Source organism: Cyrtonyx montezumae, unplaced genomic scaffold (assembly GCF_038088225.1).
Source record: "Cyrtonyx montezumae isolate F1298 unplaced genomic scaffold, pur_monq_1.0 scaffold_0, whole genome shotgun sequence".
Taxonomy (NCBI): domain Eukaryota; kingdom Metazoa; phylum Chordata; class Aves; order Galliformes; family Odontophoridae; genus Cyrtonyx; species Cyrtonyx montezumae.
The window spans coordinates 25,160,343-25,178,809 of record NW_027071824.1 but is presented as its reverse complement, the minus strand read 5'-3'; the positions used below and the strand labels follow the sequence as shown (position 1 = coordinate 25,178,809).

The window sequence follows — 18,467 nt, the reverse complement described above, 5'->3', positions numbered from 1 at the left end:
TACTCTTAACCTTTGAAATTATAATTAACTTGCACAGCCCTTACAGCTAAGCAGAGTCTTACTTAGACAAATGCTGTATTTCATACATAATCATAAAGTAGGTATGATTTTTATGATGTGGGAGATGATGTTTTGGGTTTTACAGTCAGCATTTAAAGCATTCCCAAGGAATACACTTAGTTTGCATAGAATGATGTTTACACAAAATTTTCCTATAGAAATTTCCAGAATACCAGAAGATCATTTCTAACATAGTTGCATCTGAATTACATGCAAAGAAAGTAGCTAACCTTTCTTCTCCCCTCCTCCACAGAGATGTTTTCTGGAAGCATCAACTTCAGAAAATCTTCTTTGGACAATACTTGCTGGCTTTCAACAATAGTATTCCTCATGGAAGTTTGAAGTGGACTTGATGCAGACACAGCATCAATATCATCGTATACGCTGTTGAAACAATTGCAAAATAAGCAATAGTACTCCTTGTTTTATTTTCAGTCACAAAATAAAAATTGTTAGAATTATCTCCTGGTACAGCATGCTTTTAATTAGAATATGTTTCAGTCATTTCATATGGAACTGTGGGTTTTATGGGTCCAAGATGAAATTCTTAAGTCATTGAAAGGTCTGAAGGGGGAAAAATAAAAATAAAAAAAAATAATAAAGAAGCATAATGCTTGTTTCTCCCAACTTGCCTCTCTCCTTTTGCACTCAACATTACTGTATGGTTTTGGATTTATTTATATCGTTTCCAATAGTTCCTCACAAATCAAAACATTTTTTTTTTAATTCCTTAGCAAATAAGACAACCAAGATTTTTTAGTGCGATATTGTATCCAAACTGAAAAAAAAATACTATGGTCATTAACAGCAACATATGAACTACATACATATTCAATTGTGCCATGTGCCTAGTGTGTTTTATTATCAGCAATTTCATACAGCTATTTACACAAATAAAACAGCTGTCTTCTTTAATTATCAGTTTATAAAAATGGATTTACAGTCAACAAAGGACTGTCAAACTGAATTATTATTTTTCACCCTCCTTCCAGTGAGAAAGGAGAGAATTTTAGCAGATTTACTCCGGAAATGTAATCTAAGTAACCATAGATTCCCAGTCACATAGAACATGCATTTGAATCCATTACTTACTGTCAAGTGCAGCATAATCAGTGACTCTGTCCTCAGTGGAGAGAAAACAAGCTTTTCTATGGTTAAGTGTAATTCTCAGTGAATTATATCCTATAGTGGCACAACATTCAGCAATTGACCTGATTTCCAACATCACTGCTAATTAGAGATGTTATTTTATTTCAACATAATTATCCTCAGAGGGATATTTCCTCTCTGTGATGTATAGAAAGCTTTCCTAGAAAGAAAGAGGTGAAGAAGTGCTCTAAACCGTGGAAAAATCTGAAAATGTTTTCTGGTATAAGAAGTGCTGCCATATTCAATTAATATTTCTTAAATTGAACTAGCTCTTGCAGACATTTTTCAAAATAGCTATGGTTTCAGTTTAAATGCCATGCCTCATTATGCAATATTGTTTTAAGGATTCTATTCAAAATTAAGAGAAATTATTTCAGGGGTTCATTAACTTCAAAATACAAAAACTTGTAGGAATTAATGAAGCTACCACTTTCCAAATGCAAGTACTACTAGGACTGAAGAATTGAATAATTGAAAGCCTAAAATAAATAAGTAAACAAATAAACAAATCACCTGTACAATACAACAAAGAAATGTAAATAACAAGGACAGAAAGGTAGTAAAGCAGTAGTATTTTTAAACTTTTAAAATTAGAAATTTTAGACAAACATCAAGCTCTTATCTCATAAAAATGCACAGATATGGATTACAAAGTATTAGATGCAAATATCCCATTCCTATTAAACAAGGAGTAAACCTATATAAGACACTTGAAAATTAGGGGCTACATCATGTTAATTAATTAATTATAATTATTATATTCCTTAATTATGTACATCATGCTGTAAATTTATCAAGATATATAGGGCTGAATATGATTTACTGAACCAAAGAACTAAACAGATTATGCACAGAAAGCAATCAAAGATGTTATCAGACAAGATGATTCTGAAGGTAACAGAAAATAAAAAAATGAATAATAGCAGATAAAAAAATAAGTTATTATTGCTGAGTAGTTGGAAAGTTTCATCTCTATTTGAAGTACTCCATCTTTTCTTTTGAATGTGTTGAAGTATTTTCCTTCCACCTTTAACAGATTCTTAGTGAGCTGTATTACTGCATCAAGCTGTACATATAATTAGTTGTTAATTAGAACTGACCTATCTTTGTCTAAATGTTATTTACTAAAAACAAAACAAACAAAAAAAAAAACCACACTTCTAATGAAGCCTGCACATTTTCCAATATCTCTTGAGCATCAGACATATCTACACTTGGTCTTATGAGGTCCTATCCAATGGGTCCTACCTATTTGTTAAAATAAGACAGAAAAAGATACACAGAAATCACTAAAATACCTCAGAACTGGCATTATTTTTCCTAATTATCCACATTTGTGCTAAATTTATGGTCACGTCTCTCAGTCTCTAGTGTATTAGTTGACATAATATGCAACAAGGTAGGAAGGTTTAATACAGAAACATTAAGAAGTAAGTGATTTTCAAGTAACTGTTAATGTTCCTGAAGATTTCTAGAAAAGGCCTAAGATGTAATAAAACTGTGGCTTTCCAACTGTTTCCCAGAGATCAAAAAGGACATACACAAAGGTACAGGAATAAACCAAACACTAGAATGAGAAATGGAATCTGTAGCTTTTTATCTTTCTATCCTATTTTAAAATATATTTTCTTTGCCCTTCCACCCCAAACATAGTTGAAAAGAATTCTTACTCGTGACATTCAGAAATTTCAGATTCTTCTGGTGTAGGACTTCCTTCAGATTTCTTCCATCCAATCACATATTTACTCACTGCTCCTTGTCTGTGGTATGGTTTTGAAACTGACCCAGAAATCTGTTGACTACTATTCTGTGACACTATGTAGACTTTGGAGGTATCTAGGGAGCCGCTTTTTTTAGAGCAATGTGTTGATGGGCTTCCTGAATGATGTGACCCACTGGAAAAGCAAAGGAAACACACACAAGCAAAAATGAAATCTGTTATACAAAATTATAAATCAAAAATTCTTCCCCATATACTCAGCTATAATTCTCAATGTTAACTTTTTCTCAAGTTAAAATCAAGGCAGCGGCATCAGTACAGTAATTCTTATATATATCATTTATATATATATGTACATACATTTAAGTTCTTTGATGATAATAAAATAATGAGCTTTTAAAACAAGTAATGTCTAATATAACTTGCTGAAATGCCAACAGAAGACGTGATGTAAGCCAAAATCAAAGACAAAATTTATGCATATACATGGGTTTATGGATTTGTATGTGCTTTTTTCTTTAGTAAATATGTACATATACACACATTATTCATAGTATAACTGAATTTAAGCCAAGAGAATATATAGGGAATTACTCCAAACGTTTTTCTAATTATAAGAATTGTATGTGTTTTCCACTTCATGTTATTTTTTTTTGAGTTTATGCCAGTTTAAATTCAGTCTTTCATTCAGTACTGTTCTCTGGATGATTTTAATAGTCTTCAATTACAAATACTAGCCTCTAACTCACAACTCTCAAAATGATTCAAAATGAACTGAACACTTCTTTGAAGAATAAAGTTGCTCTTTTCATCTTGCAGGTGAAGTAACGTGTCCATTCACAAACCAAGAGTCTGAATTAAAATTAGATATTGGAAACTGAAGCAGCAGCTCCTAACTTTCATTGTTGATTTGCAAATACCAAACACAATGCTACCTTTTAATGTAGCACTGGATTCATTCACAATGGACCAGAAGGTGTTGTTGAGACAAATGCAAGCAACACACATGCACAGATGTCATTAGATCTGATTATACTGCTTGATATGGAAGAAGCTTCAATAATCTCTCTTCTTCCCCACAAACACAGAAACAAGATCAGGAGTTTTTTGAGGACAACAATAATGGAGGCGATGTTAAAAAGCAATGTTAAAAAGACTGTTAAAAGCAGTATGGTTACTGTCATGCTTGTTATCCTTGCAAATGTGTAAAGAAATCATATCAAGACATACATATAAAGGCATAATGAGAACAATTCAGTAATGAAAAACTTAAGTCTAAAGGAGAAGCAAGGACTGAAGTATAATGTAAAAAATACATCAGACTGACAGCAAAGACACTATCCAGAGTATCTTAGATTTCTCTGGGTAACTAAACTCCAAAAAAGCTGAGCATTCAACTTCATTCTGTACAATTTAAATAACAGGACATTTTTCTAAGGAATGAAATGCTTATAGAAACTTGCTTTTAAATGAGTTCAAAGCAAAGGTTGGAATAAATGCTGTATATTCTCAGCATACGAACGGTACTGATGATCTATGCAAGGAAATAAAACTAAAGGCAATGGAGCTGTTTCAGCTACAGTAACCTAAAGGCATTTGATAATTCACGTGTGTAGTTAATATAAAATAAGAGAGAGAAAGCCATTAGCAACATAGGTGCAAGACATAGTGCTGTTCATAGCTTAAGTGAATCTTATAGTCTGAAATACTGTTTCACACAGAAGGCTTAATTCTCAGACATCAGTATTAGTTTTTTCAGGGGCTTGTTTCTCTGATCATGTTAAAGAATGAAATCAACTGATGTCCAACTGAACTTCATTTATTCATAAAATTATCACTGAATTACAGAATCATTATGGTTTTTTGTTTAATAAATAGAATACAATTTTAATAAGGAAATGTTGTATTTATAGATTTATGACTTTCCACTAGTCTGTGGGCTTGTGTTTAAGTTATACACTGTTTAGCCATTGTAGAACAAGCTCATTGTCTAACATTTATAAACTAATTTTCTGTAAATGCCTCATTTAGGGTAGAGCTTCATCATTGCAAATTATGAACAATTAAAAACTCAATGTCAGACCAGCTGGAAAATATACATGGGATGTTGCAGTAGACAGCACACAAATATTATGTCAACTTCCTTGCTTCTCTTTGAACACTATAGTATTGGAACATCTCAGTTATATAATGAGATTTTTTTAAAAATAATGTAAGCCTGCAGATGCTATATAAATGATGTCAGCTTTTAAAGCCAACTGTAAAATCATCTATCACTCCAGGATAATTTGAAGGACGTTGAAGAAAAGTTTAAATAATACTGCTGGGTCACATAATGAAAGTCTGGCATTTTCTTGTGGTAAAAGGATTTGGCACATAGATTAGAAGCTGAACACCGTTATTGCAAAGTGGAATTAGTCAGTCCTAACGTGAGTTGTCACCTCAACAATAATCACTACTTTATTAATGCCTGACTAAGCTCATTTAAAATCTACATAATCTATGTATTTAATTGTCTTTTAAACTAATCTATGGCATGTATATTCCAAAAAAGTGAGCAGCACATTACTTAATAGCTGCATGGAGGACCTTAATTAAGAAAGCAGCCACACAGGTGCTGAAAATACCTATTTTAGCCATCAGAAATCAATTACAGCCCACTATGATCCAGCGTGTCCCATATGATCCATAAGTCCCAGAAAAACAGCACATTTCTTCCTAATCTGTAAAACTAGATTTCAACACATACAAAACAGAGTAAATCTGGAGCTTCTAAATTTTCATAGATGTGGTAAAAGCTTAGTGTAATAAAGTATGTACCCGCTTTTCACAAAAACCTATATCAGTCAAAGCTATCTTCCATAAATTGTAAAGAAGAATTCTAACACTCATAGCATGCATAGAAGACTAATTCAATCAAGCATATGAAGACGTAAGAATATTATTTTGTTATTTTCCTGTACTAATTGATATTGAGAACAGAAAAATGAGAAGAAAATGATTTGAGGATTCTATGAAAGAACAATTTCCCTCAATTACTTTACAGACTAAAAACCTCCACACATAGACCAAAGTCAACTTCAAAGTCACCATAAAATGGGAAATGGGAGATAAAGGCAATCAGTTGAAAATAGTACTTCCACAGTTTCCTTTTAACAGAGATACCATACATACATTCCTTTGGTAACAAAAAGAAGAGCGCAGAGCTAAAACTCCAGCACAAGAAACAAAAGCATAAAGTATACACCGCAGTAATGTATATTAGGGTATGCAATGCAGTTTCACTTTATGTTAGAATTGAGACCGTTTTTATTTCTTCCCTTTGTCATTTAACTGATGTAATTTGTTGTCCTATACTAAATAAAACCATGAAGTGAATTCTAAGAGAAAAAAGTATGATAAAAAAAGATGATGTCAAAATAACATGACTGGGGTGCTTGGCCCTACTACGCTCCTTATAAATGAGAAAGATGAGGAAAGACTAATTTTAAATTCACATGAATAATGTGAATTCAAATTAATAATATAATAAAGGCATCTTATGTTTCCTTCTTTATCAGTGCAAGTAAAATTGTGGGTTTTCTAACATTTTAGCTCTCAGATGATTACAGGTAGAATATTATGGGACTGTCAAAGATTAAATCCAATAAATATTGGATAAATATGAATAAATTTTCAGTAAAATTCCCACTCATATTACATGGTACACCCTAGAATTACATTATGAGAATGAGTTTCACAAATACTATAAAAACAAATAAAAAAAGAATTCATTTTTAATATACCACTTCATTTTTTATCAGATGTTTCCCAGCTTTGAAAACCTAAACAATTTGTACAAAGTTACACATAAATTCTCAGTCAGATCTGGAAGCAGGACTAGTCATATTCTTTAGCAGACTCAACAAAAGTTGCCTGAAAAATACGATTCTTCTTCATGTAGGTATTTGAATGCAATAAAAATCAAAATCAGTTAGATACATTTTCAAAGAAAAGGAAAGAGAATAACTCCAACTAAAGAATAATTCTCCGAACATTAATCTGTAAGCCAAAATAACTTATTTATTATACTTACCTGGAATGAGAAGAGATTTCACTGAGGTCTCCCATACTTCCTTCAGCCGTCTGACCAGCAGAAATAGCAGAGGCATAGCTATGAACAGCATACATCTTAGCTGAATCTTCATCCAGCCCAGGAGTTTCAGAAGACTCGGTCCATTGCTCAGTACGACAATGCACTCCAGACCTGCTGCCAGCAAGATGCAGAGGGGCCAGAAGAGGTGCTGACATACACGGAGCTGTATCAATTCCACTGTCAGTAGAAGCTCCTTTTATATATGTTAATCCAAGCAGCTCAGGATCCATGAGATCTCCAGAACCAAAGTGTTTTTCATCACTGTTGCTGGATGTATTGCTAGATAGGGTATTGCTGCTTGAGTGGCTTGAACAGCTTTTATCTCCAATCTTAACAGCAAGAGGAAAACAAACAAAAAAGAACCACCTCAAGCTAAAGTGTAAAATCTTAATTTTCATATGTATTACTGAATTTGTGCCATTCAAAGATTACTTAATTATTTTTTATAGTTTGCTATAATTGCGAAGAATGAAAAAACAAATTATACCACTAGTTTCTATTAAATAATTGCACAATTGCCTAGACAGACTAGAGGCTGATGTGGATAGGACTAGAGGGAATGGCCTCAAGTTGTGCCAGGGAAGATTCAGGTTGCATATTAGGCAAAATTTCTTCTCAGAAAGAGTGGTGAGGTGCTAGAATGGGTTCCCTAGGCAGATGGAGGAGTCATCATCCCACATTTAGATGTGGTACTAAGGGATATGGCTTAGTAGGGGAATACTGGTGGTACATAAACAGTTGGACTAAATGATTTGGGAGGTCTTTTTCAACCTTGGTGATAATATGAGGTGGCAAATAAAAGTGAGTAGTAGGCAATTCTTCCATCTTATATTGCAAATCCTAAGATCACACTTGAATTTTCTGATTATAGGACTTGCTTAACATCCATCCAAAATTGAATTTCTGGAAGCTGAAACAACCATTTGCTACAGCTAGAAGCATTCATAATTATTTGTTTTAACAATTTCTGCTGGAAATCTGAAGAACACTGGAGAATAATTATCCTTGGATTTTTCTCCATGTGGGTGAAATACACTGTTTATTGAATCAAATCCAAATGAATGTATGGCTGCTTGAGCTCTAGCCAAGTGCAATGTATGTGTACTAGATGAAAGTAACTTAAGTAATAGGGCTCCAAACTGAGTATGGCAACTGAAGTGGAAGAATTATGTCACGCATTTGTTTCCATAAAATTTGTGTTATGTTTTGTTTTCTTAAAAAGTTATTTTATAGAAACTTGGATTAACTTATCTTTGTAATATCTTTGAGTAGACAAAATAAGGGCAGATGGGCTTCTATTAGGTAGAACATAAGTGGGAAGGGAGACTAAGTCTTTTATTTTTTATCTTTCATTTTTAATGAGATCTCCATCCTAGAAGAGGTATACAAACACAGTTGTTGCTCATACAGTAAAGCAGTTCGGAAAGGCAGACTCCAGAAATAACATTTCTATTTCATGTGGAAATGTCTATTTCATTTCTATTTAATGTGCCTCAAAATCTGAGAAAACTAATAAAAAATAAATTAGAGGTTATATTTGCATTTCTTCCAATCCTTATAAAATGGTTGTGACCTTAAAAACAATAGAACAACTGATAAAAATACAAATGAGCAGTTTTTCAAAGGAGCTACTCTGAGAAGTGTCTGGCAAAAAGGCACGTATCTTTCTATTGTAAATGTAAAACGGAACCAAAGTGGAAAGGAACAGGAAAAGAAAAGGTCAAAGGCATTAAATCAGCCTCAGAAGACATATGGAGTACATGAACTCTTCCAAAGATTTCGTATATGTTGTTGAACATTCATGCTTAGGCAACCCTGACTCTGAAAGCAGCTGAATATCTGGACAACACCTACAGACAATGCAGACATCTTAAGCAGTTCAAAAATTACCACGGCACAGGATCATTTTATATATTTCTTTGTGCCTAGAAAAATTTTTGTGTGAATGCTCAGTGTGACCCTAATTCTTACATGGTGCTAAATATTATGTCATGGAGTAAGTTAAAAAAGAAAAAAAAAAAAGAAGAGCAAAATCAGGAGGAATATAACGATTATCCAACACCAAAAATAAAAAATAATAATTAAAAAAAAAATAAGAGCTTTGAGGGTATCAAATAAGATTCATCTCATGTTTTTTCCCCTAGGTTAAATCTGATTAGAAAAGAAATACAGGATAGTTATTTTTTATAATGCTTAAATATTCCAGAGTTCCTTTATATTTATGGCGTGAATCTAACTGGTTATCTCAAAGCTGGCAGTTAAATGGCAAATTGAGTTGAATAATTAGGGGATGCACAGAAGAATGTTAAGGTACTTTGTAAGACAATAATCAATCTTTTTCTGTTTTATAGCATGCAAAAAGTAAATAGTCTCATCCTGTTACAACTATCTTTACAATGATATTGGTTCTTATTTAGTACAGTGTAGCTCTTTATTAACTGCATTACACAAATGCGTATATATGAAACACAAAAGCAAGTGTGTCATAGAATTTTCTGTTCAGGAACCCAGCACCATAAAAGCATGACAGTTGCCATTAGCTTAAAAATCTAAATGAAGTTTAGCAAAGTCAGCATTTAGTTTTGGGATTGGAACTGTGTTAAGAGTAATTGTTATATATAATGACTCCAGCCCAGTTTCATGTAAACTTTGGCTTAAGGCACAAGAAAGTAGTTTTGTTCTAGTAAATAATGGTACAGCATGATTCTGTTTATGATAGTGCTTTTTAGAGAAATGTCAGGAATCAATCTACATAATATGAGAAATGTGGCCTTAGATTCTTATTAGTGTAAGTCTACAAATGGTGTACAATTCCTGCTATGAAACAGGTTTCTCATCTGTCAAGTACAAAAGACAATAGAAGACAAAGACTGGGTATACAGTTAGTTTCATTTTTTGAGGATTTTGCAATTACTGAGGACAAACCTCTGACCTAGCAGACCTGAAATCTTTTCAGCATTCCCAACACAGAAACTGTATGTTTACAGTGCTTACTAGTGAATACAGTACACGTGCATTCTATTCATAACGACAATTTTCTTTCTTAATATAAGAAATACTTATCAGATCAAACAAGCCAGTACAAATGTGTCTGTAAACAAATGGCAGAGAGTAACCTGTATTAGGAAGGCTTGTATCTCCCCAGTGCCCCAGTCCCAAGTCCTCTTGAGATTCTTAGTTTATCATCAAGTTAAGCAGTCTCAATTCATTTCTCATTCAAGCGAGCATACCTCACTGGGCATTTGCCTCCCAAAGAACTGTTTATGAATCACCCAAATGCAGTTTCAAGGTGTTTTTCTTTAAACCCAGGGTGGGTTCTTTCCAAATTCATGCCCATTCCCTCATTTTTTTTCAATTTTTTTTCTTCAGAGTTTTAAATGACATTGAAGTAAAGACTTACATGTGAAAGTTTGTTTGGTGACTCCTTGCCACTGCCATCTTTTTGTAAAGCCCGGTCTTTGTAGGAGCTGAGGATTTTGGTCGATGGTGCATGCCACTTGGTTTCTGCCATAAATAATTGTGTTTTAATTTCTGAATGCTAAAAAGATGAATATACTGTACAAAGAAAAGAGCACATGGCTTAGTATCAGGTTTCAAACCTGTACACTCCTTGGAATCAGAGTTGTGCAACTTTGCTGAATTATTCAAATCTAGTTTTCCAAAGACAATTAAGTGAAATTCAACCTGTTTTTCATCGTTCATGATGCTTTCTGAAGTTCAGTCGTAGTTCATTTGGATATCTAGATATTCTACACCATATTCTATTAGACTATCCATAACAGCTCCAGTTTGCCCTGTCATATTACCACTCTGAGTATAAAACTGCTACACCAAAAAATGGCTGCACTTCATCAAGTACTACAGTACAAAGAACATTTATTTTTGAGATTTGATGTTATTACCAGAATGTCTAGTTCCTTCCAAAGTTTCATCTCGTTCTCTGCTTCCTTCAATCTCCAGTGAGCCTGAACCTTGATGTTCATGAAGTAAAGGGGACTGGCACCTTTTAACATAAGCAGAAAATTAAGCTGTTTTGTCTTTTTCTAGAAAACTGTTTACGTGACAAACAACAACACTTTCTGTTCTTCAAAGCAAATATTGTGTAAAGTGATTTCTTTGAATACTCATTATGTCTCCCACCAAGCAAGTATGGTAACATTTCCAAACACTGAATGGACATATTTACATAGAATTTATGTCTTAAGAGAGAACAGACTCTGAGCTTTAAGAGAGAGACATGACTTTGAGCTTTAAGAAGAACTGCATTCTTAGAGCTACAATAGCCAAATGGTTTTGCAGAGGATAACTATGGTAATGCATACATAACTGCTTTATAAACTAAGCCCCAGAGAAAATAATTGCATTTCTACAAGATTTTGCACTCAAAACATTTGCTAGATTGATTACTTTATATTTAGTATACTTTGCTCCTTCATTCCTACATAAAATTATGAATGATTGTCTGCACACAAGTAAAAATTAAATCTATTAGACATTTTTCAAATACTACAATCTGAAATAGAAATCATATTGTAAAAATTGCAGAAATTAAATTATTTCAGAAAGCAACATGACAAAAATAAAGTTGCTAGTATTAATCTCTGTGCTGGTAAAATGACATCAGATAGATTTTTACACATATAATGTAAATTAAAAAAAAAATGACATTTTTGTTTTAAATATCTGCACCAGTTTAGCTGTCAAAGATTTCAGTGAATAATCTCCAAGATACTGCATCTATATTTGCACACACAAGCAGTTATGCAAAAGGAATGCTTTGCATAGTCAAGATGATGCTTTTGGTATTCACATTTTTTCTTACTGATAGTTTCCAAAAGGCAAATGCTTTTTCATTTTGCTACCTAAATACTGTCATATCCCAACATTTTATAAGCATTGTCAGGTAAATTTGTACGACAAAGTGATTCATTTAAAGTACTGAACAAATTTCTTCACATAATATTACATTTTAAAAACTTGAACAGTATATTGGTCTTTTACTCACAGACAACCAATTTCTAAAACTTTCAGCACCAAGGGATTAACAGGTATGCAAACATAACCTATATATCACAACAGCCTATAGGGAGAAAATACTTAAGAAATACTGCTCCTTTTTTGAGAAGAGAAACTAGGGAACGGATGCCATTGGAACAAGAACAGTAGGAAAAAAAAGCCTTACAAGACTAATTAAATACTCCACCAGTGAAACTAAAGGAGGAGAGATTACTACATAATTTCAGCTGATTTCTGTCCTGTTCCTGGGAAAATAAAACTAAGAAATGCTTGTTATTTACCAGAATTGTAAAATAACAGTTGGATCCTAAAAAGAGTTTAGTAGTATGAGTAAAATTTTATTAGCATACAGATTAAACTACAGAAAACCTCAAAAGCCATTAAAATTTACTAACAGATTTCCCAAATAAATCTATGACATGGAGCTTCCACATAAGATGTGTTTCAGTGAGAAAGTGCATGGTAAATGTAGCAAGATTAGAGAAATAAAAATCAATACCCATCATATCCCACTTGCTGTCTCCATTGGCTGCTCCCACTGGGTCCTGGGTCACTGGAGGAAGACTGGTTGCTTGGAGAACTTCTGTAATGTTGACTAAAGTCATTAACAGTGCACTGAGATATTCACAGAGTTTCAGATGTGAACTGTTTTTTGTGGGCAAATAATGCAGATAAAATATTCTTTCTTAATGCATACTCATTTTCAGAATTTATAATTTTATCATTGATCCCTAAAGCATAAAGAATGTTCTAAATACATTATTTAACAATTAATAAAGTATTTCCATCTTTAGTTCTGAACAAGTGGGATTATTTACAAGTGAGAACACCTGGAAAAGATCTCTAAATTCATGCACTGGAATCTCTCATGATGTATTAGCTATAATTTTTTATTGTTTTGCATGTATTTCAATTGTCAATGAAAATTCAGAGTACAACCAATTTATTTTTTTTATTATTAATACTTAAAGAAGAGTAACAAAATACTTCAATGAATATTATTACTTCATACTTTTTATTTAAGCATTTGAGCCTTATGTCTTAGCAATGTCTAAGTACTCTTCTGGGATTTCTGGGCAGCTGAAATGCAATACTGAAATTTGTTTTTGATCAGCCTAAGACTCTTCACTTCTGTGCATATCAATCTGTAACTGCAATTTCACACAGCTATATTTATTCAAATTATTTTTTAAGACTATACTCAGGGAAGACTTGGAAAAAGATTTAGATTTAAGCACAACACTTTCCCAAGTACATGAAATTCAATATGCAACTTTACAATTCATCAAGAAAATTTCAAAGACATTTACTATTATATTTTGTCTAACCCTCAAACACGCAATAAACATGTAGATGGCATAGTGCTGAATTCTTCAACGTGTCCTATTTTGGTAAGCATTGACAGGACTCAGCCTTTTGCAATCAAGTTAATTAGGCTACAGCTGAGTCTCAGTTGTGTGTTCTTTTCTCTTGTTGCCAGAACTTGGCACTTTTTGTACAGCTTAAATGAACAAGCTTTAAAGAAAGGGCAAATTATTGTCCCATACATCTCTAGCCTCCAGACTAGTATTTAGGACACTGTCCTCAAAACTGGAATATCAGTTTATACAGACAAATGTCTAGATCTCAAATTTATTTCCCAGACAAGCGCCTTGTCATTTGCCTACTAAACAAAAAGCACTTACAAAATCATAACCATAGAAATGTATTCTGTGGATGCCTTGCACAGTTCTTTCACAGAACATTTGCACCTGTCTGATGCTTGGAATTGATTCTGGACTTCAGGTGAAAGAACATGCCCTACCACTGTGTCTCAAAGACTAAAGTACAAAGAATCTTCTCAGTGTGAAAAGACTGAAAAGCAAGTCTAACTAAAACTTCACTTACAGGCACTAATTCGGAGAATTAGTGCAACAGAATTAGGCAAATTGTAAAAGCAGAAGTAGAGTTCAAACATATCTGTGTATTTCTCAAGGACAAATTACAGGAAATACCTTGTTCAACACAAAGACATTTATATTGCCTTCTCAAATAACTCTCTCCAGGAGGTGATTTAGAAATACAGGTGTTCAGCTCCCAGTTTTTAATTTCATCTTGGATCTGGGCACCTAACTACATCATAGTAGTTAAAATTTGCTTCTGATGTCTTTTGCTACATCTAGTTTTTTAAAGCCTTTTGCTGTATCTATAACCATTTTGGTTGTTTCATCCTCTTTTTTATCTCTAAAAGGACCCTTTTATCACTGACTTCAATGTTAGCTCACTTTCAGATCAGTTGCAATAACTTCCTTTATCAACCTACTTTTCCCCGCCTTCACTCCTCTTCAATTTGTCTAAATTGTTAGCATCTCCAACCCCTTAAAAATTCTTCATCATTTTTCTAGTCTGAATACAGATTTTCACATTTACAAGACTATAAGTACTAATCAACCCTACTTCAAACTCTTGTTTTAAGCACATCTCTCTGTCAAGCTATTAATTATGCCTCTTCCTATGCAGAAAGACGTTGCCAATTAAGAATATTTCATGTTTCAGGGCCCACACACCACAGTTGATCACTTCTCTCCCATTTCATTACTTATACTCGGTATCGTGTCTTCCCCAGAATAGCACTCATGCACTGCACTTGATTTGTTTAAGTGATCTAGAAATTTTTTCACGTGAAGAGATAGACTGTCTTCTGAGATTTTTATGTGCTTTTATGAAGAGTAAGAATTGAAGTTTATGTTTGTGGTCTTTTTTTTTTTAAATGACTAGCATTTCAGAAACCTTTCATTCTTTTCCTATTCATAAGCATTTAGTATTCTTAACAAATACCCATAAAACCTCATCTATTTGTGGATATTCAATGTATTTTTGCCTTATGCTAGATTTTACCTAAAATTTCTATAATGAGACATAAGAAAAAGCTCAAGTATATATACATGGTTAGAGAAACACAATTACACTAGGATGTGAGAATCAAGTGATCTAAACTGACAGTCTGCCTTCTCTAGACACTGATATAGATATATTAAAAAAATATTTTACTATCACCTGTTTATGTTTAAAACAATACAAAAAATCACTAGTTCGTTTCTACTAAATAAGGTAGATAGTACAGCAATGACAGTAGTTAATGATTTCAGACAGGAATCTTAAAACTGTGTAAGAATTCTAGTTAATATGAGTTATAAATAAGCTCTTCCCAACACGTAATATTTTTTTACTTGAAGAAAAATCACTCCAGAGAAAAGGACATAAGCAGAAATAACTGCAAACAATAAGGGACAGAGTTCAAGACATATGTTTTTCCTAAATAATTAAAGATGTATGTATTTCCAATTTTTAAAAAGAAATTGTTTTCTTATGATTAGAATTAAATTAGAACAGAGCTAAGATTTAAAGATACCATCCCATCATGTAAGATGCATTATATAATCAAATCACAAGCTCTGCTTTGTTAATTAAAAGCAAGGCAAAGCATAAGGAATAGTAATGAGTTATACAATCCTTTGAAACTATGCAAATAGTGTGGTAATGAGATTAAATCATTCATTTTTAAAGGGATGGGTTTGTTGTATTTATACTCATTATTTGCTTAAATTAGGCTCCCAAAAGGTGGAGGACAGGATACTTTAGATCAAGAAGTAACTAGAGTTTCCTACTTTATTAATTTGGGACTAAAGGGAAAGGTAGGTGTCCTCATCAGTATGATCCTTTTACAGTACACTTTCATCACAAACAACAGAAGTTACTTGTTTCATATAGAATGAACTATAATCAATTAATTCCTTCTCATGCAATCTCAGATTTAAAATTACTGTTTAAACTCAACAAAATAATATGAATATTCAAAAGGTGTTTAAAATCAAGTACGCTGAAGTTCTAGAGAATAGAGATATCTAAGGTATATAAGGAACATGACAAGCATTAAAGGTATAGTACCTTGCACCATCTGGCAGTTTTCTATCAAAAGAAGTGCTGCGAGGAATGGCTGTCTGAGCCTGCTGGAGAAGCTGCTGGCACTGCAGTCTGTCAGAGGTTCCTAGGATTGGAGAGGCACGAGAGAGAGGCTGCCCAGCGGGAGTCGGCACCCGATGCCAAGTGGTATTTCTTCTGAAAGGGGTTTTATACTCACATGGGGTGCCTTCACTGTCAAGTTTGTATTCCACCATGGGTATACGACAAAGTTCTGAACAACCCCTGTTGGATGAACAAAAATGATGATCAGTATCACTGGAGGGAACAGAAAAAGCAGTCTTGTAGTTAGATGTATAGACATTTTTTTTCTGGGTGCCTAAAGGTGTTCATATAGTGTTATGCTGCCTTTTTCATGCTTCAAAGCTATCATGCCAACCAGGTGAGAAACATGTCATTTGCTCTCATGTGCTCAAAGGTTTTGATCTGTCTCCTTGCTCTTCAAAAAGAAGGAAATACTAAGGTTTTATAAATTAACGTGAAACAAGAGCACCTCTGCTATAAAGACAGGCTAAGGCAAGGAGCTGGGCTTTTTCAGCCCAGAGAAGAGAAGGTTCTGAGGAGACCTCATTGTGGCCTTCCAGTACTTGACGGGAGCTTATAAACAGGAGGGAAATAGACTTCTTTCAGAGCGTAATAATGATAGAGCAAGGCCAAATGGACTAAAGGAAGGGAGATTTAGGCTAAGGATTAGTAGGAAATTCTTTACTCAAAGGGTGGTAAGGCCCTGGCACTGGCTGTCAAGAGAAGCTGTGGATGCTCCATCCCTGTAGGCATTCAAGACCAGGTTGGATGGGACCCTGGGCAGCCTGAGCTGGTGGTTGGCAGCCATTCCCACAGCATGGGGTTGGAACTAGTGATATTTAAGGTCCCTTCCAACCCAAGTCATTCTGTGATTCTATGGTTTGAGTTTCACATTACAAGAACTAGTAGAAATAAAGCATTCAAAAAACAGCAAACATCAAATTCTTCAATAAAAGCTGTCGTTTATTTAAATTTCATAAATTGAAATAATTTCTTAATGTAAATTTTATATATCTGAATCTACAAAATGTGTTCGTTGCTTCCCAGAAATCTAGACATTTCTTGGTGGCATTGAGAACTATCCTTTATAATCTATCTTGTTCCTGCTGACTACACTGTGATGTGATTGATTAAGTGGTATATAAATATGTTTTTCCATTTATTTCTCAACAGTAATATCTAATATCTTTGTGGGAGTCTCCATGCTGAGCAGACAAAGGTTGAAGCAGAAGAAACAGTCAAGTCAGAAAGCTTAAAACTTTGGTTTGAATCTTACAGCGTGATTAAATACTACTAGCAATCCCAAAAAGCATAAGCTCAGATAACTTTAGTGACTGTATTGTACAAAAGATCAGTCTGCCTCTGAGGTATGTTCTGCAGACTTGAGCTGGACTTGTATTAACAATCATCGTTTCACCAATTCATTAACAGAGACTATCAATGATTACCACTGCAGTTATATCTTATGCTCTCATATATAGTACTCATTATTTCTCTGCTTGATAGACAGTATGTACTAATTTAATTCCATGAACACCCTAAAAAAATTATATTGCCACACAACAAGATAAAGTAAGAAACAGTCAAAATTCACTGCTCTGTCCTTGAGCTCAGTCTTAATCAAACCTTGCTTTTGTTGAAAACTCAACATTCATCATTTCTGACTAAATTAAAAACATCTAGTGAAATTGTAATAAAGTGAAATTGTATAAAGCGTTTACAGTCTTAACCCTGAAAATACTTTGGGACAAATGAATTAACGCAAATACACAGTACAGATTCATATAGATACTGTTCCTCAAGGCTTCTGAACAAACCTTAAAGTAATATCTTCATTCCCTGTGTTTCAGTAAGGAGATAAAAATAAGGTATTATAAAACTGCTAACAATATTATCCAAGGCTGTTGAAAAGAAGATGTGTGTAACAATTGCACTCCACATATTCTGTATCTACCCAGTGCAAACCACCAAACGTTTCTGTTCTGGCTGCTGAATTTTATGGTACTGGAATAAGGAAAAGTGTTTATCATGTAGCATAAAACCTCAGTCCCTGAAAAAGGTAAAGAAAGAACTATATCATAATACAGAGGATAAAGCATTGACAGTGAATACTAGTAGCTAGTGCAGGGCAAAGATGCTGTGGTGAATATGAGATAAAGAAGGGTCACTCGAAAACTCCAGAACTAAAAATTCCAGATTTTTCAAGGCTATTCTGTGGTTTGTTTATTAAACAAACAAAATAAACAACAAAACAAACAACCAAAGAACAAAAGAAATCAACAGTAAAATTTGATGAGTAAACTCTGATGACATAGTTGGACATAGAATTTCTTGTGTTACTTTACTTTTAATAAAATCTATGGGAACATGTTAAAACGTTATAATAACTTGATTTTTACAAGT

The 18,467-nt window shown here is 33.5% G+C and overlaps 1 protein-coding gene across 3 annotated transcripts in view; it reads right to left on the bottom strand.

The window, feature by feature from the left end:
• Positions 1–18,467, bottom strand: part of SIPA1L2 (signal induced proliferation associated 1 like 2) — a 133,463-nt gene that overhangs the window by 22,098 nt on the left and 92,898 nt on the right. For all 3 annotated transcript variants that reach the window (XM_065730351.1, XM_065730359.1, XM_065730366.1), the window contains exons 11-17: positions 16,008–16,265; positions 12,580–12,663; positions 10,967–11,067; positions 10,465–10,568; positions 7,005–7,393; positions 2,880–3,104; positions 291–444 (exon numbers count right to left, since the gene is read on the bottom strand). In XM_065730351.1, coding sequence (XP_065586423.1) covers positions 291–444; positions 2,880–3,104; positions 7,005–7,393; positions 10,465–10,568; positions 10,967–11,067; positions 12,580–12,663; positions 16,008–16,265 — 1,315 coding nt within the window. The remainder of the gene's footprint in view (positions 1–290; positions 445–2,879; positions 3,105–7,004; positions 7,394–10,464; positions 10,569–10,966; positions 11,068–12,579; positions 12,664–16,007; positions 16,266–18,467) is intronic.